This window comes from Diachasma alloeum, unplaced genomic scaffold (assembly GCF_001412515.2).
Source record: "Diachasma alloeum isolate Michigan unplaced genomic scaffold, Dall2.0 Dall_scaffold_00336, whole genome shotgun sequence".
Lineage (NCBI taxonomy): Eukaryota > Metazoa > Arthropoda > Insecta > Hymenoptera > Braconidae > Diachasma > Diachasma alloeum.
The window spans coordinates 37,756-61,389 of record NW_021680475.1 but is presented as its reverse complement, the minus strand read 5'-3'; the positions used below and the strand labels follow the sequence as shown (position 1 = coordinate 61,389).

Below are 23,634 nucleotides of genomic sequence, written 5' to 3'. Positions count from 1 at the left end.
TAAGAAAATAGTTTTTTCATCACGCTGTGACGAAAAGTGAACTTTTCGGCACGCTCCGCGTGCCTAAAAGTCCAATTTCCGCCACATTGTGATGAAAAATATTGTTCGTAACTCGTGAAAAAATGTTTTTTAGCTCGTGGGATTATATCACTCGCCTTCGGCTCGTGATATAAACCTCCCGCTCGCCAAAAAACACTTTTTTGCACTCGTTACGAAATATACTATTCAATGTCTCCAGAAATTTTTAAAATCAATATATTTTTTCACACTCCTGCACAAAGAGTTCATACTTTCCTCCCGCTCATCCACCCGAGGGCGGAAAGTGCTCACTTTCCTCCCGCTCAAAGAGCAAAATACGAACTTTCTTTTGCAGGATTGTTAAAAAATCGCATGTGCACCTCGGGCGGAAAGTCAACTTTCCGCCGTTGATGCGCAATATACTATTTTCGAATAATAGAAGAATACCCATAACTTCGATTTCTATCCTTGTCTTTTGATAGAATGAATAGAATAAATGACAGAAATTGAGGATTGGAGACTAAAAATTTTATCGGATTGTTATTATATATAATTTTTCCATAGCAACATGTCGGGTTTTACCAAATTTTACCGAATAAAAACCGTGCAGGTTGTCTCACATGACATGAAATGCCGCCCTGGAGATTCTGATTGAAAACAATCACTAGAAATATCAGTTACTATAGACTAACAAGCATCCATATTGGTAAGTATCAGGAGTAAGACCAACAGATCTTTCTCTCCATGTAAAAGACATGAAAATACGAAAAAAATTGCAAATAATGACATGAAAAAATGCGAGTGTCGTCGCAAAAAGGAGCGTCAAAACTCCCAACTAGTCATTCAAAACGACCATTTAAGACTATTACAAACGAAAACGATCACATCCGCCTTCTCTCAAAATATTTACTCAAACAACAATTACTATTATTCTTAGCATGAGAAGTTGAAGCTGAGGAGAGCGGCGAAATAAAAGCGTAGAAATTAGTGGAGTTGGGAGGATAAATTAGAGACACGAGAAAACGTTTTGTTTTTTCGGTGGATTACCCAAGTATATATATTTCTCATTGGGAGACAGAGACAGACACAGAAATGCAACACCATGAGAGAGGGAGAGGGAAGTGAGAAAACCACGATGAGACTCACGGGTGGGCTATCTATAGACGGGTGAGTGTAACCAAATAGGAACCAGAGTGCCACTCGGGGGTGACAAAACTCATTAATACCGATCTGCTTAATGCTCCGTCTCGTGTCCAGCATTAATCTACTTAAAAATACCTTAATACCACTTTAGGGGTGGAAAAATAGGAAATAATTCTCACCTCTTCGTGCCCTAATTCCTGGGATCCAATCTCATTTTTTCAATTTTCTCAGATTCATGTGACTTATTCCTATTTGAAACACTTGGGATTGAGGATTTTCTCAAGATTTTTGCGGCGTGAACCAGATTCTCGGTTTAATGCGTCACCGTCGTTGAATATAAAACTGAATTCACTTTGTGTTTAAAATCGAGGCGTTCGTGAGACCCCTGAAGATTTGAAATTCAATAAAATCGGGAGGATGATTTTCATTTCTTCTGTTTGAGTCGTTGTATTTATTCTATGATTTATTTTCTTATGAGTGAAAAAAAATAGTAAGAAAAATGATGAGAAATGTCGAATGATGGATGGGAACTTTTTGGGAGTCGATCTAAGGAACAAACGGAGGACTTCATCAATATTCTTACATAGAGAGAAAAATCTGTAGTTGAAAAAACTATGGGTTTTGAAGGTGAATTTTCACTAGAACTTCTGCGCTCGCGAATTTTTTTTTAAATTCAATACGATGAAATATTCGATATTGTGGGATATTATCCACCAGTATCGTGAGGATAGTTTTCATTCTTGCTGTTTCATTCATTTCATTCATTCTGCGATTTATTTTCTCGTGAGTGGCAACGTCAATTCATTAATTCCTACACGTTTCAACTAATTGCGATGTCAATCCACACGCCACGTATCTTTCTAGCCCTCCCGAGATGATTAATTGGTCTAGTAATTGGTAGCTGCCACCGATATCGTGAAATAAAAAAGCTGACGGAGCGTGCGAAAACGGTCAGTCACCTTTGTCGTCTGTTCTTGCATCATTTTGGCCAGATGCAAGATGTGCATAGGAGGGCAGAGGACCCGGGTTAGTTGTCAGCCAGATGCTGAGCGATTTTTTCTCTCACTGCAGCAGTAGACATGAACGGGGCATGAGAGAGGACCACGTGCAGGGTGGCTGAACTTGGCAAAAAAAAGATGGTACAACTTTGGGATGAGAGACTGCACGTGGCAGGGGAATTATTTCATTGACAAAGTATGCTGCATCCGTTTTAAAATGTATCACAGAATCACTTGGGGATTATTTTGTGGTGCTGAATGAACTTTCGTGGGTTTTTTTTCGCACTTTGCTTCAACTCTATCATTCGGCTTCATACTTTCCGGGAAAAATTTAAATTTTATGCATACTGTGGTAATCATTTTTAGGAGAGTGACGTGAAATTTTATTTAGGGGGAAAGGCTCGTAAAATCCCATATTTCAGGTAGAAATTGGATAAAAACTTCACATTCTGCTTGAAATTTCAATTACTAGAAAAGGACCGCACGCATAATTAAGTTAGTGGTTCATTGGATTTTTTATTCTTTCAGTTATTTTTAAAAATACTATAAGGAACATTAATCACATAAATTTAGTTTGATGTCCCATTTTTATCATAACTTATCACAACTAGAATTATACGATTTACACTAAGTAATTACTTTATGTCACAAGATAGTTAGATTGCTCCGTAAAGTATCTACACGGAGAGAAATATTCTTCAAAAATTACGTATCTTTTCCGTAATTCCGGAGCGAAATATGGTTGTAGGAAATTTTACGGAACTGTCACGGAATTTTTCCAGAGCGTGCCGTAATTGTTATCTGAATCTCCTGTGAAAAATTACAAGACTGTTACTTAAATTTTCTGAGTCGATTCGGTAATCGGTAAGCGAATTGTGAGTTCCGTAATTTTTACCGAACATTTCTCTCCGGGTAGAACAGAGTCCATTCGTTAGTTAATCTTCACTGGATAATCTTTGCTGAAAATCCTCGTTTATACAAAACTCTCCTTCTCTTTGAAAATAAAAGAAGATATTTTCTAATTATATATAGTCTTATAGATTTGGAAATAATAAATTTTGAAAGCAAGCGTTCACATTCACATGGGTCGATACCATGCATCGACCTCGTACGTTAGGGGTTAATTTCCACTGAAACTTCGGGAAATCTCGTGATCGCCACCAAAAATCAAAAATCAAATATTCCGTAGATTTCCAGATTGAATTAGCAGGAAATCAACAGAATACTTGATTTTTCAATTCAATTATTCCTTGAAAGTTTGCCCAAATCAGGAAAATTCAAGGAAAAATTGAAAATTCATATCATTTTGTTTCTGAATATTCAGGTTTCATTGGAAATTCAATCAAGCTGTGAGATCTCCGTCTCAATTCTACTGAAAGCTCATGAATTTCCTTGAATTCTATCTAAAACTTGAAATTTTATAATCATTTTCCCCCTACATCGGATTCAATGTCACTTTTATGAGAATTACTACCAGATTTACCATGAAATTTCAAAAAATTTCTAACAGTGTAATGTTCTACCAGTGGGGTACAAAATGCAACAATTCCGATAAAAAATCTCCCCATTTTTACCAAGAAATAGGTCATACATCATTGATGGAAACTGGTGCATCTGTTTAATAAAATGTATCAAAATCCCTCAAGTTTTTTATCGCCAAATTCCACTCCAAGTTTCGGAAAAGACATCCTCCTCTGCCACAATTTATTCAACGTTCAGGGAATTAATTTCTCATTTCATAACTCAAATAAGTTCCCCCAACATTGAATAAACACGGCTCGAACATGAGAGGGAGGGAGAATTACTAGAAACTTTAACTACCAGCAAAATCTTGAAACTTCATATCCGAAGGTAAATACAACTGTCCAGGACAATGCTGTTCGTTTATTCTTTTCAGAAATAACATTTAATCTCTTTTAAACTTAAACTTGAAAGATTTACTCTGGCCGAAAGCGACTGAGAGAAGAAATAAAATGAAAATCGATGGGGAGACGTGAGGAGAAAAACGACAGATTCAGGGGGAGAGATTCAATTAACGTTCTCAATTTCCCGTGGTTTTCCTCGGGACCATTTCTGGAGAGAGAGACCTCAGGGCTAATTAAAATCTCGTAGATGTCGCTTGCCTCTTCTACCGCCCGAGAAAATCCCTGCTTAAATACCACAGATTATTTGATTCATCGTGCTTCATTAAAAGCGACAGTTGAGCTCAGAAAAGCTGCAAAACAGAACAAAAGAGGAGGAAGATGTACAAGTATTTTCGTTTTTTTTTTTCCTCTCTTTCGACTTCCTCTTACGCGATACAAAAACTGAAAGGGAAACTTCGAATCATCACAAATATTGATCTGTAGGATATCAAAGTAGTTCGAACCACTTGTTCTGGGGTAAGTCCTTTTCACAATTTATAACACAGACTAAAAGTATTTTTTGAGGGGCTGACCACTCCTCAATCGGTTGGCTCACTGATTTCCAGAATGGGATGATTTCCTGGGATTTCTTGAATGATTTCTGTGATTTCTCAATAAGAATTAGAAATCATGAATTCTTCGGATTTCTCGTGATTTCCATGATTTTTAGAAGATTTTGATGATTTCTTGATTTCAAGAAAAAACAACCAGTTACAGAGCCTCTAATTCAATTAATTCAGTACATTTTGACTACCAAACTAGATGGTGAGAGCATATACATATTTGGAAACAATCCCGCAATCAGTTGTATCTTGATAATTGATCAATGTCTCGCCTAGAAGTTGCTTTCGCAAAAATCTACAATTTGTTGTTAAATTTGATCCATTAAAAAATTAACAAACATTAATCGAATATTTAACAACTGGTTGTCGAATGAAAATGAAAAATCTTTTCTAAATTTTAATTAATTGGTTGTTAAATTTCAGCAACTAGTTGTTGAAATTCAATAACTGGTTTCGTAATTCATTCTTTCAACAGCTAGTTGGTGAAATTCACCAAATAATTTTCTCCGTGCACAATGAGATTTAAAAATATTGTTCACAACATTTATTGCAGAAATTACAGAAAATATTTATTCAAGAATGAAAAATCCGGAAAAGTATGGATAGCTAGATTTTCGGCAAAACTGAAATGTTGCTTTAAGAAAGTTGCTAACTTGAATCAAGGACTTGGATATCCTCAATGCAAAAGAATTTTCATTGTTTGAGAAATTAAATAAATTTGTTGTAATTTGCGAGAGCTCGATTTGTAGAAAAGGTAAAAAATGTCATGTTAAATGAAAAAAAAATATGACCTATCGTGCTCTAGTAGCTTTCAAGATATGGAAAATTAATTTTCATCAGAATTTTTATAACTTTTTGCCCAATCGCTACTATTCTTGAATTAGAAAATTCCGATTTTCGCCAAATGTTTCGAGAAAATTCCCCAGATTTGATATTATCAGTAGAAGACACTTGACGAAAATTCTACTCCCTTGAAAAAAATTATTGTTAACAGGACGACATTCAATAATGCACATTTTTCGATATTTAGTCCCATCAAATCAGTAAAACAATTCACGGATTCTGGGAGAAAACTGAGGAATCCGACGGAAATTTTTGACGGTTAACATTTTATTCAACGGGGAATCGAACTTACAACATCTCGCATGCGAATCAGCAAACTTACTCGCTGCGCTGAGCCATCAGGGATTACAGGATTTCGCTATCTATAGACTTAAAAGCGCAAGGAAAGCAATAAAAATTGGAAATTTTTATTCGAACGATAAAAGTGTCTTCCAGCACTCTGATATTGAAGCAATAATCACAAAGTTGATAGAACGGACATATCAAGATTACTCCAGGAAACCATTAACTCAAAATGAAATAAAACTAAGCGTATAACTTCTTATCAACATCAACTTCATAAACCAGGACTTGAGAAGAAATTGATTTGGGAATTGCTTTGCTTTGAATGAAAACGAAAATTTAAAGGAAAGATAATTCTTTGAGCAGAGCTTGAGGGGGGAAAATAAGAAACCCAATAAGTTCTCATAAGGAAAAGATAACTCTAGCATTGGAATTACATAAAAATTTGTGAATATTCATTGTCACTTGAAAAATCATGCAAACTGTGGAATTTCCCACTTCCTGCCGCTAAAAAATTGGGACTTTACTTAATTTTTCAGAAAAATCTTGAAATTTCATTGACTTTTTCCCGTTAAATCGAAGTCAAGACCTTTTTGCGAGAAATTCAGTCAATTTCTTTTAACAGTGTCACCGAACGACAAAAAAAGTGGAGAAAAATTTCTAAAATTAGAAATTAAGTCACAGAATCCTAGGGACAAATTTTTCAAGCAGAAGTCTCTGAAATCTTACAGAAAATCTACTATAGCAGGGAATAAAAATCAGTCGTTTCGTCTGACAATCATTGACACAATCACTTGTTTTAGACATTTCTTCCTCCTTGAATTTCAGATCTGCGGATTTTTATAGAAGTAAACAATGTGATATCCTGAAAACCATGCATCCGCATTTCTAGGCGACCTACCCCACAATTTTTCAATAAAAGTAATGCTGAAAGTCTTCCAAATTTCAAGCACACTGCTAAAAATTTTTGTCTGAAATTTCCAGTAGTAATACCACTAGTGCTTCAAAATTATCGGATATTTCCCGATAGCTTCGTTGCCTAGAAACGATTGTGTCAAATTTCGCAGAAAAATCCCTCGTGCTTCGCACCTGGGATTTTAAACCTGCAAAATTTGACACACTTGTTCCTAGGCAGGGAAGCTTGAGGAAAATATCCGATTAATTTTGAAGCACGAGTGGTATTTGACGGGTTATTTTTCTACTCGGATTTCGGGCAGGCAGAATGCAGCGAACATCCGGATACATTTACACAGCCATACATTTACAACCCATTTTTTGTTTATCTGTCACACAGAATATTAAACGTGAAATGCGTTGAAAGATGAAAAACATTTGAAAAGCTACTAGTGAATTTCCGTTGGAAATTTTTTAGAAATTTCCGAAATAAAACTGTTTGACAGCCTCAAATACTGCGCTCTGATTGGCTGAAATCCGAGTGAGAAAAATAACCCTCACAGTTTTTGAAATTTTCATCATGTGCCAGTTCGACTAATATTTCCAGGAATTTCATCATTGAAAATTCACTATTTTTAGTTCAATTATTGCATAAAAATTGAAAGCAATCAGAGAAATATCAGTTCAGTATCAATTCAGGTGGATATGTGGACGTCATTAAAAATAGTAAAATTAATAATGTATTCTTGAATTTTCAATTAATTCAAAATTGACCACAATTCAATACTGAGTATTTATGTTTTCATTCACAATTCAAGTAAGTTGGAAAATTCTCGTGCTCTTGCTGAAATTTGTCTTAAAAAATTTCTTTTAACAATTCAAAGCTTCTACGTAGAGAAAATTAATTGTAAGTTGACCTTCTCTTTAGATTCCACGAGATGAGCGCAAAACTAACGCAAACTCGATCCTTCACTCCTACTAAGCCTCACCGAGGATGAAAAATCACCAATTAAAAGGCGGGAGTAAACTCAAACTCAGACCCATCACGCGGAAGTACTAAACGAGAAAAGGAAGAAGTTAAGTAAAACAAAGGAGAAAAATTCTTCTCCCCTCGCAAAAAAAAATAATAGTTAGCTCTTTGAAAAAGAAGAGAGAGAGATGAGCCTGGTAGCATCATCAATATCCGTCAAGCAGCGATAGCAGACACGTCCCTCGAAAACGAGAGGGAAAAAGCATAACGGGAAAAGCCCCAGAGAATGATGAGCAGCGATATCGAGTTCGTTTTGGCGATTCATTTTTTCTCCCTCATTTTTTACCATTCTAATTTTTCTCAATTGCCTCCTCCACGCGATGGCGGATGACGAGAAATCCTGTTAGCATCCACTTTATTAGTCCCTTCAACCCGATTAAAATCCGCATTCATCCCATTTTTTCCTCGCTTTTTTCTCCGATAATAGGGTTATTGAGTGGGGTTTTAATAAATTTGCATAGAAATTAATACCACTCACCGTTGATCGGCTGAAACCTCGCCAGTGGATCCGAAAATTGACGTAGTCTGTCGGTGACATACTGCGGCGATTCACCACTCTGAAAAATGAAGGTTTTAATTGATTTCCATTCATCAATATTGGTTTTTCAATACTATGCGCTCAGTTTCACAGTTTTTCCGGTTTTCCTCGGGAAGTTGAGGTTTCCCATGATATTTTTTCATTCCCGAAAATGACAATATCATGAACAATAGGAGATATGCAAACATCGACAGAATCATACATTTTAATTAAAGTTAAATTTTGAGGAAGTCCATTGTTAATAGTACTTCTCAATTTGTAATTATTAAATTAATCATGAAATAAATATCCAAATTCTGAATTATGTTATCAATCTATAATTGAGTTTGGAGGATTGACGACTGTCATATAGACCACATTATAGATTCAACCATTTTCAATCATCAAACTTGTCAATTACGTTGCGTGAAAAAAAAATCACGATTTTTTTTCGTCATTCAAATTATATTTTGCACAGAATTATTGTTTTTTGATACATCCGTTGTTTATAAATAAATCATTGAAATTGTTTAAACTTTCGAAAATCTGATTTTTTTAGGTATGACATCGATTTCTGGTAAAATTACGAATATAAATACATTTATGCCACTCATGCCTGAAACCGGCTGGATTACACACTCGACGCTTCGCGTCTCGTGTCTAATTCAGCCGGTTTCAGGCTTCGTGACATAAAATTTTGTTCAGTACTTGTGGGGAAATTTCGTCCTTAACGTATGTGGTTACATCACTCGCCTTCGGCTCATGCTGTAAACCCCACACACGTTAAAGACGAAATTGCCCCACACGTGGTGAAATATACTATTGTTACGATTCCGACCAAATGATTTTAATGGTGGAACATTGATAGTTTATGAATTATTCATAAAAAATGCTCGGAATTGAAAAAAATTCACTTTTTAAATTATTCCCATTCAAATTTTCAATAAAATCATGAATATTCAGTGCCGAATTTCAATGAATTTTCAATTAATTAAAATTCAAGACTATACTTATTGGAATTTTTCCAATTCCTCCTAATTTTCCGGGAATAAGTGAAATGAAATTTACAATTCTCATTGATTTTCCCATGAATTTTTCAGCCAAAAATTATTAACAGTGTAGTTAGAACATTTTAATAGAAGTAAATTCTTAGAATTACAGATTTTCAACAAAAATGTTATTGTAATTGATAAAAAAATGTAAAATATAGAGTTCTACTTGTCTCAAATGCGCCATACATATAATGAAACAAAAATCATAACCCCAGTTATGGAAGAAGGTAGTAAAGTCTGTCGATGAATAGCTAGAACCTGAGTAATCCACGTGGTATCATAGTTTCCGAACATAAATCAAGTGACCCCCTCCCCCCCTCTGGAATCACACCTCACAATGCCATAAGACGCGTGACATAGCACAATATGTCAGCGATGGCGTACATTATACCTGGTGGTTTCAGCTACCCCAGGAAAATGTACATTAAGATAGACTAAATGTCACACGACAAAATAAATTGTCCATAATTGTGTCGAGGGAGCGAAAGAGAGGGCGCGAGATTTCAAGAGCGAAGATGCTGCGGATGCATCAAGGAATCCCAGCGAATAAAGTTAAGTGGACTACTATTTTCTCTCCCTCGCTCTCTCTGGCTGTTTCGCCCCAGCTGTACCACGAGCTGGAGAATTAATGTCTCAGGCCATAAAGATAACGAGGGAAAATGGCTACGATTTTCCAACGTTTTGTATTTGCCCCCTCTTTTTAGGTGCACCTCTCACGTGTGAGAGAAAATGAAACGTAATAATTCGTTGAAAAGCTGTCTGACTGTTTTTTTTTTATTGAATTTATGCAGTGAGATCTAATTGGAGGGGGTGAGAGAGGGCGGAAAGTAGCTACAACGAGCGATAACTGTTCCGGAGTAATCAGACCGGAGTAAATTACTCGATAGGAAGCTGTGGGGTTTGGATTAGTCCAATTAAACTCGCTCTCATCCTACTCCATCCTCCGCCTTTCGATCGCGGAAATGCAATATATTTACTTGCACCCCCTTATTCTCGAGCACACACGTCATTTGACCTAGTAAATTGCTAATTCGTATCCTGTCATTGAAATAAATTTACTTTTTATTTTATTTTAGCGGTGGAATTTATTACGCTAATTTTTGAAAACTCTACGGGAATAAATTCAATGGATTAAATTTTAAAAAATGGGAGCGCCAGAGTTATCCCCTTGTGACATCATTTTTCTGACCCGCCAGAGTGAAAAGCGGTTTAATTCTTCATTTATTACTTGCTCTGTTATACTATTCTATTTTTACGTCACATATTTTTTTATCGGGATTGATAATAGAGTGGAAAAAACCTAAGAATGGATTTCGCTCCACGATTACTTGATTTGTTTAGTAATTTTAGAAAATTAATGATAACAATAGTAGTTTTTAAATTTTTTACTCAATTTCAAATTTGTAGACTGCTAAAAGTTTTTGTCTGAAATTTCCGATACACTTTTTGGAAATTTTCATCGAATTTAATTACCACAGAAATTTAAAAGAATTTTATCATTGAAAATTCAGAATTTTGCGGAAAAATCAAAGATAACTGTAAATTTCAGTTCCATTTTTCCCTGAAAATGAATAGAAAACCAAAAAGTTCCGGTAAATATCTTCTTGAATTTTCAGGAGAGTGACATTGAATGCGATTTAGGGGGAAAAAATAATGAAATTTCAGATTTCACTGAAAATTTAATGCAAGTGGGTACTGAATTCATATTAGTGTGGAAATTTAAAAAAATTAAGGAATTCTCGTCTTTATGCTGCTTAAAATTCTGGAATTTTATTGAATTTTCTGTGAAACTTGAAATTTCATCATTTTTTCCCCCGAAATTGTATTCGATGTCACTATTCTGAAAATTAGTAGTCAATTGTCCATGAAATGTCATTTTTTTGTCTGAAATTTCCGGTACACTTTATGAAAATTTTTATCGAATTTAATTACGGCGGAAATTTTAAGGAATTTCATAGTTGAAAATTCAGAATTTCGTGGAAAAATCAAAGCCAACTGACAATTTCAGTTCCATTTTTACCTAAAAATGAATAGAAAACCAGAAAATTCCGGCAAATATATTCTTGAATTTTCACGACAATGACACTGAATGCATTTTAAGGGGAAACAAATACTTAAATTCGAAATTTCACTAAAAATTTAATATCATTGGGCACTGAATATTCATATTGGATTGTAAATTCAAATAAATTACGGAATTCTGATCTTACGCTGCTTAAAATTCTGGAATTTTACTGAATTTTCAGTGAAACCTGAAATGTCATGATTTCCTTCTAAATTTTTCCCTAAAAATCGCATTCAATGTAACTGTCCCGAAAATTACTAGTCAACTGTCCATAAAATTTCATTTCTTTCCTAACAATGTACATTCCTAGAAATTAGGGATATTCTCCCAAAAACTTAAACTATTTCAGTACCCAAAACAATTGTATTTTCTGAGTCGTATTCGTCCCGCAAATTCCACCGTGAACTTAAAACTCAGAAATTTTCTCCGTAAAAAACATGCGCACATAAGATCCTAGAATTATCATGATATGTGTTCACGTCGGAGGCGTCGTAGCGTCGGGTTTATGTCCGACAAACATCATAAACCCCACCGGATAATGATTCCTACCCATTTAACGACCCTGTGAGTACAAATTACATCTTCTAGACCGCGCAAATTTACATACCAAAGTGGAAAGTACTAATAGTCCACACAAATGGGTGGAAATAATTCCGTACCAATGACACATTTCAATATATTTCTTAACAGAGAGTCTTCTGACGACGGTGGTCCGGGGGGTTTAAACATTCGTGAGTGGAGATAGCTTCTTCGTGGGGATATAGCACTCGAGGCGTAGGCGGGATCTTTTTTTTCGTCAAATGGATCATAAAACATTCCGTTGAGGCCGGTAAATCTGATTCTGTTTCACCCAGAGGACCCGTGAGTGCTCTCATAAATCAACGGATCGTTGACCTGGCGCTTATACTCTGTTAAAAACCCCTAACCAAAAGAATTTAACGGATTAAATGGAAAAAAAATAGAAACGTCAGGCTTATCCCCTTGTGACATCATTTCCTTAACCCGCGAGAGCGCAAAACCGTTCAATTCTTCATGTAGTGGTGGCTCTGCTATACTATTCTCTTTTTCATTTATTCGCGTTTTTTGTCGGGGCTACCCCGGTTTTTTAATTGACAATTATTCCTATAGGATTGAATTTACGAGAGAATGGGTATCTATTGTTTTTGGGTAAATCAAAATGCCGCTGGTAATTTCAGCGGAATAACAAATAGTGGTACTCTGTTAAAAACCCCTAAACAAAAGAATTTAACGGATTAAATGGAAAAAAAAATAGAAACGTCAGGCTTATCCCCTTGTGACATCATTTCCTTAACCCGCGAGAGCGCAAAACCGTTCAATTCTTCATTTAGTGGTGGCTCTGCTATACTATTCTCTTTTTCATTTATTCACGTTTTTTGTCGGGGCTACCCCGGTTTTTTAATTGACAATTATTCCTATAGGATTGAATTTACGAGAGAATGGGTATCTATTGTTTTTGGGTAAATCAAAATGCCGCTGGTAATTTCAGCGGAATAACAAATAGTGGTACTCTGTTAAAAACCCCTAAACAAAAGAATTTAACGGATTAAATGGAAAAAAAAATAGAAACGTCAGGCTTATCCCCTTGTGACATCATTTCCTTAACCCGCGAGAGCGCAAAACCGTTCAATTCTTCATTTAGTGGTGGCTCTGCTATACTATTCTCTTTTTCATTTATTCGCGTTTTTTGTCGGGGCTACCCCGGTTTTTTAATTGACAATTATTCCTATAGGATTGAATTTACGAGAGAATGGGTATCTATTGTTTTTGGGTAAATCAAAATGCCGCTGGTAATTTCAGCGGAATAACAAATAGTGGTACTCTGTTAAAAACTCCTAAACAAAAGAATTTAACGGATTAAATGAAAAAAAAATAGAAACGTCAGGCTTATCCCCTTGTGACATCATTTCCTTAACCCGCGAGAGCGCAAAACCGTTCAATTCTTCATTTAGTGGTGGCTCTGCTATACTATTCTCTTTTTCATTTATTCGCGTTTTTTGTCGGGGCTACCCCGGTTTTTTAATTGACAATTATTCCTATAGGATTGAATTTACGAGAGAATGGGTATCTATTGTTTTTGGGTAAATCAAAATGCCGCTGGTAATTTTATCGGAATAACAGATAGTGGAGGAGTATTTGTTCTGTTGGCGAGAGTATTGTCGAGTGAAAATATTTGAGTTCTCTGTTTTCAAATTTTTGTAGACTGTGAAAACTCCACTACAATAAATTCGATGAATTAAATTTAAAAAACGGAAATGCGACAGTTACCCCTTTGGGCATCATTTTCTGAAGCCGTGAGAGTTGAAAACTGTTCAATTCTTCAGTGTTTGCTCTGTTATACTATTCTTTTTTTATTTATTCATTTATTGTGTTTTTTAATTGATAACTATTCCTCTAGAATTGAATTTACAAGAGAATGGGCATCTATTGTTTTTGGGTCAATAAAAATGGCACTGGAAAATTATACCGGAATAACAGATAGTGGAGGAATATTTGTTCTGTTGACGACAACATTGTCCAGTGAAAACATTTGAGTTCTCTATTTCCAGGTTTTTATCTATTCTCCCGTTTTGTATGCTGTGAAAACTCTACTGAAATAAATTCAACGGATTGGATTTGAACAACAGCAATGTCAGACTTATCCTCTTCTGACACCATTTTGTTAATCCGCGAGGGTGAAAAACCATTCAATTCTTTATTTAATACTTACTTTGTTACTTTGTTTTCTTTTTTATTTATTCGCATTTTTTTATCAGGGCTATTTCTGTTTTTTAACTGACAATTATTCCTCTAGGATTTCATTTACGAGAGAATGGATATCTGTTGCTTTTGGGTAAATAAAAATGGCATTGGAAAATTATATCGGAATAACAGATAGTGGAGGAATATTTGTTCTGTTGACGACAATATTCTGCAGTGAAAACATTTGAGTTCTCTATTTCCAGATTTTTATCTATTCTCCCGTTTTGTATATTGTGAAAACTCTACTGAAATAAATTCAACGGATTGGATTTGAACAATAGAAATGTCAGACTTATCCTCTTCTGACACCGTTTTCTTAATCCGCGAAAGTGAAAATCCGTTCAATTCGTCATTGAATGCTTGCTCTGTTATACTATTCTCATTTCATTTATTCGAATTTTTTATCGCGGCTATTCCTTTTTTTTAATTAACAATCAGTAGCGAAGTGATAAGCCGGTTTAAGTCGATTTTGACTATTGACGAGTTTTTAGTGAATATCACGGAATCAAAGGGGGATAGCTAAATTTTTGTTAAAACCTTTTTTGTAGCACTCAATTTGCTCTAGAAGAAAGGTCATTACGAAAATTTCATTACCTCCTTTAAATTCGGAGATATTCTTCAAAAGCGCAACTAAGAGATACGTCGATTCAAAGCGTTTTACCACTTCGCTACTGAATTATTCCTTCAGGATTTAATTTACGAGGGAATGGGTATTTGTTGTTTTTGGGTAAAGAAAAATGGTAACATCCTAACATTTCTTATCCAAACATTTTCTTAATTCGTGAGAGTGAAAAACCATTCAATTCTTCATTTAGTACTTTACTCTGTTATACTATTCTCTTTTTCATTTATTCGTACTTTTTTATCTAAGGACTATCTCGGTTTTTTAATTGACAATTGTTCCTCCAGGATTGAATTTACGAGAATAGGTATATGTAGTTTTTGGGTAAATAAAAATGGTACTGAAAAATTATATCGGAATAACAGATGGTACCGGAATGTTTGTTCTGTTGACGACAATATTGTCGATTGAAAACATTTGAGTCCTCCATTTCCAGTTATTTGCTTATTCTCTCGTTTTGTACATTGTAAAAAGTCTACTGAAATAAATTCAATGGATTATATTTAAAAAAGGGAAACGTGAAAGTTATCTCCTTGGAACATTTTCTTAAACCGCGAGAGTGGAAAATCGTTCAATCATTTAGTACTTAATCCGTTATACTATCCCGTTCTCACGTATTCTTATTTTTTTATCGGGTCTATCGCTGTGTTTTAATTGACAAGCATTCCTGAAAAACAATAAAAACGTTAGTGTGATTCCCTTGTGACATAATTTTTTTAACCCCCGAGAGTGAAAAACTGTTTAGTTCTGCATTTATTACTTGCCCTGTTACACTATAGTGTTTTCACGTATTCATATTTTTTATTTGGACAATCCCTGCTTCTTAATTGGCAATCATTCCTCTGGGATTGAATTTGTGACGAGGGAGATATATAGGTACCTGTTGTTTTCGGGTAAACAAACATTGTATTGGAAAATTATATCCGAATAATAGATACTGGTGGAATATTTGTTTTGTCGGCAACAATATTGTCGAGTGGAAAAAATCGAGTTCTCTATCTCCACCTTTTTTTTCTATTCTCTCGTTCGGTGCACGCTGTGATTTTCAGGCACATGCTGTACACGTTTTACTGCGGTGGAATATTTTCCATAACAGTCGGATTTCGTTCCGCGGGATACCGGGAAAATTGCATCACATTAATTTCCATTTCATTCGAGGATGCGGGATAGAATTTTATAGGATGATTACTACTGATTCTGATCAAGTGTTACGGTGGAATATTGGAGCGCATGAAATGGCACTCAAAGTACAGTGAGCGGATTTTTTAATCAATTCATTACTTTAGCTCGAATGAGGATTGAATCCACGCTTGAACTAGTTTAATGATTAAAGTTTTAATGATTGAAATGTAATTAACATTGTAGAATATTGTAATTGAATTTCATCACGGGTGTTATGAACTTTCGCCTGTGCTGTTGCAAGTGTAAATTGATCAATTTCACCTTCTGAAAACAAATGATGTTGCGCGAACAATTTTTTCGTGCAGCGAAAGGGGGGGGGGGGGGAGGGCACGGAGAGAAAAAAATTGTGATTTTCAGGAACATATCACTGATTTCCAGGAATGTGCCACTGATTTTTGGAAATTTATCACTAAATGTTAATGATACTCGATAATTATTCATGATAAAGAATAGAATACAATAAATTTAAAGATAGGCCTCTGAAAAACATTGACATATCCTTAAAAATGAATTTTTTTTAGGTCGGTGGTAAGTTGGAAAATTTTTAATTATCAATAGCTCAAAAGCCTCAGAGTGAATATCCACTTTTTTTCTCACTTTGAAGTTTTTTTTTCAAGTTTCAAAATGAGCCTGATTCATTCAAATCATACCACTTGATCACGGCACATTGATGATTGAAGTAGTATCTACATAACTTAAATTTTGAAGATGAAAATTTGAAATAAATTCTAAACGGAAGTAGATATTAATGAAAATATTCTGGTTGATTTCGTGCTTAATTAACAGTCTAGTATTATTCATAATAATCAATTTAGAAGTGCCATCGGCACTTTCGAGGTTTCGAGGTTAGCGAGAAGAATAAAATCTCGAAAAAAGCTTTAGAAATCAGAAAAACATGGAAATTTTATAACTAATACAAAAAATATCGTCAGTGTCCAACTTTTCTGATAAATAATTTACGTTTCTGAGTACCTTAAATGTTCAGGGAACCTCAGTTCAATGAGTAACTATTATTTAATAAATTAATTGTAGAGAGCATATGATGGATCATTTTTTATTTGAGGCTTGAATATTTCCCAGTAGTTCTTCATTTTTTTTACCTGTATATTTCGCAGTAGCTCTTCATTTTTTCGGCTCATTTCAGATAGAATCTTATATTTGACAATCTACGGAAATCGGGTTATTCTATTAACAAAATTTATTCAAATCTTCCCCAATTCATCTCCTGATGTTGTCCACTGCACTCTGCTTGGCCAAAATCCAATTGGGAAAAATAATTCGACAAATACCCCTCGAGATTCCAAATTAATCAGGTATTCCCCTCAAGCACCCCTTGAAAAACAAACCAACGTGCCAACTTTTGCAGGTTAAAAAATCCCGAGCGCTTGTGCTTACCCGCATGTTTGCAACGAAATTATCGAGAAATACCCGATAATTTTGAAGCTCTTGAGGTAGGGGAGGATGGGGCAAAACGGCCCCCCTTCAATCGTCAATATTTTCCGATTCAATAATCCGATTGGGATGAGTTAGAGCTCGTTTTGAAGAATGAAAAATTATCTTCAAAATGAAGTTGAAACTGGGAATTTTCACAATGTCATTCACAAGTTATTGACAATTGAAGGGGGGCCGTTTTGCCCCACCCTCCCCTATTACTACTGATTAATTTGTTACTCCCATCAAAGCCAGCATTCATCTAATAAATTATCAATGATGAATAATTTTTTTTCTGGCATTTTACATTTATTTTTCCGCATCACACTCAATGAATTACGTGGATTTTAGATATACTACTTTCAATTTTACTCAATTTTATCCATTTTACTCCATTTCCCCTATCCATTATTTCTCACTTTACTTTCTCACTTTCTCACTTTGCGGTCAAGAAAATTTCAGGAAAATTTGTCCAATGAATCCCAGATTCTCTCATCGGCAGGGTGCATTCCGTCCAATAAAGGAACAGGCGCGCTCTCTCGAACTCTATTTCCGGTTGTCACAGAGCTGTGAGAAGGACGATGGACTGAGGAGTGCGACAGGGAATAATATGAGTTGAAAGAGTCTTCCGTTTTACGTGAGCTAACCCAGCACGTGATGAAGTTAAGAATTAAGTTCCGAGACCGGATACAATGGAGACCCTTTAAGCAATGGCAGTAATACCTGAATCAGATTCAGGAGATGTTTTAGGAAACGTGCGGCATCTTCGTGGAAAATATCTTTTTATTCTATTGAAGTTGGCCAAATCGCTTTATCCGATCCTATTCGGAGAAGACTGAAGCTAAATTGAGTTCTGCAAATCGTTGCGTTATTGGCTATTTCATACCTACAGAATGAATTGTTCGGGAACTAGGCTAAACTGAAATTTGCGGGTGCATGGAGGAAAATTTAGATGGAAAATTACACTCGGATTCTACTCACCACACAACGTATCGGGCCTTTCATGAATTTTTACCAGTACTTTATGCTGTTAGAAAAATACAAGCGGGAAATTTGCTTTGTGTTGCATACAGTATATTTATTTTTGCTAATAAATTAGAAATAGGTTTTGAATGGTTATTTTGCACATCATTTCATTCTATCATGTATAATTCATTGTTTATTTCATTCTATTAATTTAGATAAGATTTGAAAAATGATATTCAAACATAATCCCGGAATTCTGATTTTTAAAAAATATGAAATTGTTGTAAATTTTCAAGTAAATCAAAATAACAATTATTGCTATGACCTTCATCTTCGAACTCGGTCAAACGGACATCCACACAAATTTTTGAAGCCATCATTCTATCAATTCAGAGACTTTTTTTTAGTTATCGTGGATCAACTGATTTCGAAAAAATTCAAAAATTCAAAAAACTAATGGATGAATTAAACACAAAAAATCTAAAACTTAAATTGGAACGGTGACAAAACTTCCATGCGGAAGCAAAACTATTAAAACTTCATGGATGAGAATCTGGTACGATTTTTTTTCAAACTGTCATATGACAGGCATGTGACTTCATATTTTTTTGGTCATAATTCGAGTAGTTTGACATTATCACTGCTATTCACACAGAATATGACGGTGACATAAGATTTGTGTCACAAAAAATGTCATAAAATTGAGCAGCTGTCATGAAATTGCAGTTGAAAGAGTAGTTTGGCATGGTTACTACCATTTAGATGGAATATGACGGGTTACACAGAATTCGTGTCACAAAATATATCATAAAATTGAGGAGTGCCCATGATCTGTTTGGTTGGAATATGACGGTTATATGTTAATGCCGACATAATTTGGTCATGTGACAAAAATTGTCATAACTGGTATGCGTTGAATACTTAAATAGAATACCAGAATGTGATGGTCATATAACGTGTCACTGACGTACACTGTTAGAAATTTCTTAAAATTTCAGTCATGGTTTCATCTGAATTCTCAATGTTGTGAGTTTGAATTTAATTTCAAATGAAAATGTTTATCAAGTTTCTCACTCATCTTGAAAATTCAAGAAAATTGGGTTTTTCATGTTAAGCGATCAGTGAAAATTATACACCAAAAGCGATTGAATTTTCAATACATTGAGAATCTTGAAAAGTTTTCGCCTGAATTTTCCCGATTTTCAACATTTTTCAGTGCCGTATGGATCTGGAAATCGAGAATTACTTGACTATTCAAGAAATTAACTGGTTCGACAGTGAAGAAATATGCAGACATTTCATGTAACTTTGTCGGTGGGAAAAATTTACAGCTTTTTCAGTTGAAATTTCAAGAGTAATTTTCTAACACTGCACTCATAATTCACAATCTCGTCAGTTTCTCAATTCCATCAACACATTGTCCGTGTCAAATTACGGAAATTTTTATCATATTCTATATCCACTGAAATTTCAGGAAATGTTATAATTGAAAAATCAAATTTTCCAGTAATTTTCTTTTTAACTGATCGGGAAATCAATAAAATACTTGATTTTTCAGTTCAATTATTCTGTGAAAATTCATAAAAATCAGGAAAATTCGACGAAAAACTGAAAAGTCATATTCCACTGAAAATTCAATCCAGTTATGAAATTTCCATCCCACTCCCACTGAAAACTCATGAATTTCCGTGAATTCTACTCAAAACTTGAAATTTCATAACCATTTTTTCTCTAAATCCGACTCATCTTCCATGAAATTTCAAAAACTTTTCAACAGTGCAATATTCCCCATTTGAGAATTACTTTCCCCCATGCTGTCGCAGTTCAGCATCCATTACCCCGAAAAAAACGACTCTCCCCAAAAATTCATTAATGAAACCTCTAACCGTATTTCACAGCCAGCGAAAAGAATAATTCGACGATGGAAAAAGCGCGGTATATCCCCCCTAAATGCCAACTTGAGCGTGCTTTTATCGTAAAGCTTGCTGACTTAACGATACCACTGGGGTGAGATACGGGCTTTAAATAAGCACAATGTTTGCGCTCGGTAGATAGCAAAGGAGGAGTGGAACATTTCGGCCTGGACGATGTCGGCTGTCCCACACAGTACAACCGTCGTTGTGGAGTGAGGGAGGCTACGAGGACAGGAGGGACACACTCTCGACACTCTTTTGAGGTCTCCACCTTGATATATGACGCATGAACGCGAGACTGTGAGAAGAGAGAAAAAAAAACAGAATAAAAAGGAAAATATAGAGCCGGGCCGACCTTATTCCTTTGCCCAGGGCAACCTTCTCACTTTCCTCGGGTTTCGTCTCATGTTATGTCAACAAATATCTCTCTCGGAGAGATGACACCGGGAAGGAAAAATATTGAGGGGATTGATACAAAAAATTTGATCTTTATAAGTGGATATGACATTTTGTCACATCATTTGGCAGATCATGGGGAAAAAGTACGATTCCATTTTTATTTGCTCAAGAACTTTAGGGAATTGGAAGTTGTGAGAGATACCATTCAATAAATACGAATATTTGGTTGTGAATTCGGGGAAATGATCAAATTGATTATTATCATTAATAGGTAAAAAATGTTAATCAATTTTCATGGAAGTGACATTGCGTCCAATTTAGGGGGAAAATGACGATGAACTTTCAAATTTCAATTTTTTAAGATGCATAAGGGATTCAATGGAGGGTTTGTTTCGAGTGGAATTCAAATTCATAACATTAATAATTCCAATACAGCAAAAAATACAATTTCACTTTTGTTTGCTGAAGAACTATGAAATTGGAGATTAAGAGAGCTACTGTTCAATGAACACGAATATTTGGGTGTGAATTCAGGAAAATGTCTAATGAAATTATCATAATTAATAGTTAAAAAATGTGATATTAACCTGCCCAATTAAGAAGAAAATTATTATGCAATTTTAACTTTCAATTTTTTCAGATGAATAGGGGATTCAATGGAGAGTTTGTTTCGAATTCACATTCGTAACATTGAAAATTCAAATGCAGTGAACCAGTTGTTTGCTCGAGAACCTTACGAAATTAGAAATTGCGAGAGACACCGTTCAATAAACACGAATATTTGCTGGTGGATTTAGGAGAATGTCTAATCAGATTTATTATTATAATCAATAGTTAGCCAATATTAATGGACAGTTTGTTCGTAACTTTCATGAAAGTGACATTGAGTCCAATTAAGGAGAAAAATGATTATGAAATTTCAAGTATTAAACTAAATGCACCTCATTCGATATTATTGTGTTCATTTCAAAAATATTTCTGTTGGGAATCAATAACCTCGTGGATTTTTTCCCATGAAAATAGTGAATCAATTTGATTCAAATGAAGGATTATTACATGTTAATAAAGTCATTCTCGCCGCCGTCCAAACAATCATTTCATTTCTAACTAATAACATCTCTACATCAATCAAAGAAACGATTGATTATATTCAAACAACAATTCAGTTTATGTGAATAAAAATCCAAACAAACATGAAATTCAAGCTTGCATGACACTTTTTTCGCAATTTAAATCAGTACCGAAGTGGTAAAAGGAGATAAGTCAATTTTGACTATTGACCAGTTTTCAATCAATATCTCGGAATTTAAGGAAGATAGCAAAATTTTTGTCACAACCTTTTTTGTGGAGTCGATTGAGAGCTACAACAAATGTTATTCCAAAAATTTCGCTACCTCCCTTAGATTTGGAAATATTCCTCAAAACTCAACTGGGAGATAACTCGACTTATCTCCGTTTACCACTTCACTACTGGAATGACCTCTTCATTTGAGTAAATTAATGTTTTTCTCGAAATCGAATAAGCATCGAAATAAATTCCTGAAGCAACAATCAAGTGTAATTGACAAACAGCCTTAACTTGACTTAAAATTGATTTATCGTTTCTTTCAGTGTTGAAAAATGGACTATAACGATCTTTCCTCTCCCTCAATCATCCCTCAATCTATTTAATACCTCCGAAAAATTTCAGATAGAGTCGAGAGGTCGGTCGACCACAAATTAGAGGAATTTTTCCCTCCCGACTAGTACAGCATATACAGTCGCATCGTGATTTATCGTTTCGCTTGGATCTGTGGCATCGTGGCGGTGCGGGTTTATATTTAGCGGGGTAAGAGCCCACGTCGGCATCACAGAGCAGCCACGAGTGAAAGGAAATAAGCGCCAACAGTCGCAGAAGAGTAACGAAAGTAAGCGTTGTAGAGGGAGGGGGTGAGGTAGTGAGAGAAGAGGACAAGGGAAATATATTTCATTGTGTAATCCCCCAGTGGTGAATACCACAGGCCCGCCCACTGTGCAAAATTCACACATCCTCTTGGGATACAATCTAAACCCCTCGGTAGTGCATTATATCTTGGCCCGTTGTACCCCAGGGATTCCTCGACTCCGCTTGCCGCGTGGCATCGGGTGGAAAGATGAGAAGTTTACAAGCACCTACTAGTGTTCATTTTTATTAATCGCACGGTCAAACTGCGGACAGTCGGGGCATAAATTAAAATCACATCTGAAGCAGTGAATTAACTTCAGCATTTGTTTTATTCACTCGACGGACGATCAACGCGATTGAAATACGTAATTGTGATTTAATGCACACGAAAAGAAGAACCTGACGAAAATTTTCCATGAATTTTAAAAATCGTGGCTCTTTCATCATATTCCATCCAGCATATTCCAGCATATTCCAGCATATTCCATCACCATCGAATTATAGTCAAAAAGTCCTCAACAATTTTTCATGGGTTACGGTAACTATGGCCGGAGAACTAATTACTACAGTGGAATGTAGTCATTGCAACTATTTTATAGTTCTCCTCACGATGGATTTGTCGTGGTTACTTTTGAACTTTGATTAGTTTGTCTGCATTTTGATTTGGAATAATTACGCTTGTGAAGTTACTATAATGTTATGTGCCGCATACAAATGAAAATCGTATCGTTCACCAAAACTGTCTCAACTATTTTCTTATTGTAAATCGAACTTCAGGTTTTTCTCTCAGTGTAGTAAAACAATTTCCAGTCAAGATGGATTAAATAAGATGATTTAATACAATACTAGTATTTATACAATGTTGAAAAGCGACAGTGTTATGGACGGAGAAATCTATGAATGGAGGTGTGAATAGTTCACAGGTCAAAGCCCGAATGTCCCTTGTCCATCGTTCCCCCCGATGGTCCCGCCGGGCCCTTGTCTTAGGCCCCATGTCACCAGGGGTCGTCAAGTACTCGTCAGTATCTGTCTTTCTCCGGTATCTGTCCTTGTCTTTGTCACCCCGAAAAAATCCGAAAATTGTCCCGCTTCAGTTCTATAGAAAATTAAGTGAGGGTTCGACAATGT

At 35.3% G+C, this 23,634-nt stretch overlaps 1 protein-coding gene across 1 annotated transcript in view; it reads right to left on the bottom strand.

Annotated features, from left to right (window-relative positions):
- Positions 1–23,634, bottom strand: part of LOC107040470 (myogenic-determination protein) — a 56,052-nt gene that overhangs the window by 20,049 nt on the left and 12,369 nt on the right. The window contains exon 4 of the mRNA XM_015260566.1: positions 8,154–8,232. Within this exon, the coding sequence (XP_015116052.1) occupies positions 8,154–8,232 (79 nt within the window). The remainder of the gene's footprint in view (positions 1–8,153; positions 8,233–23,634) is intronic.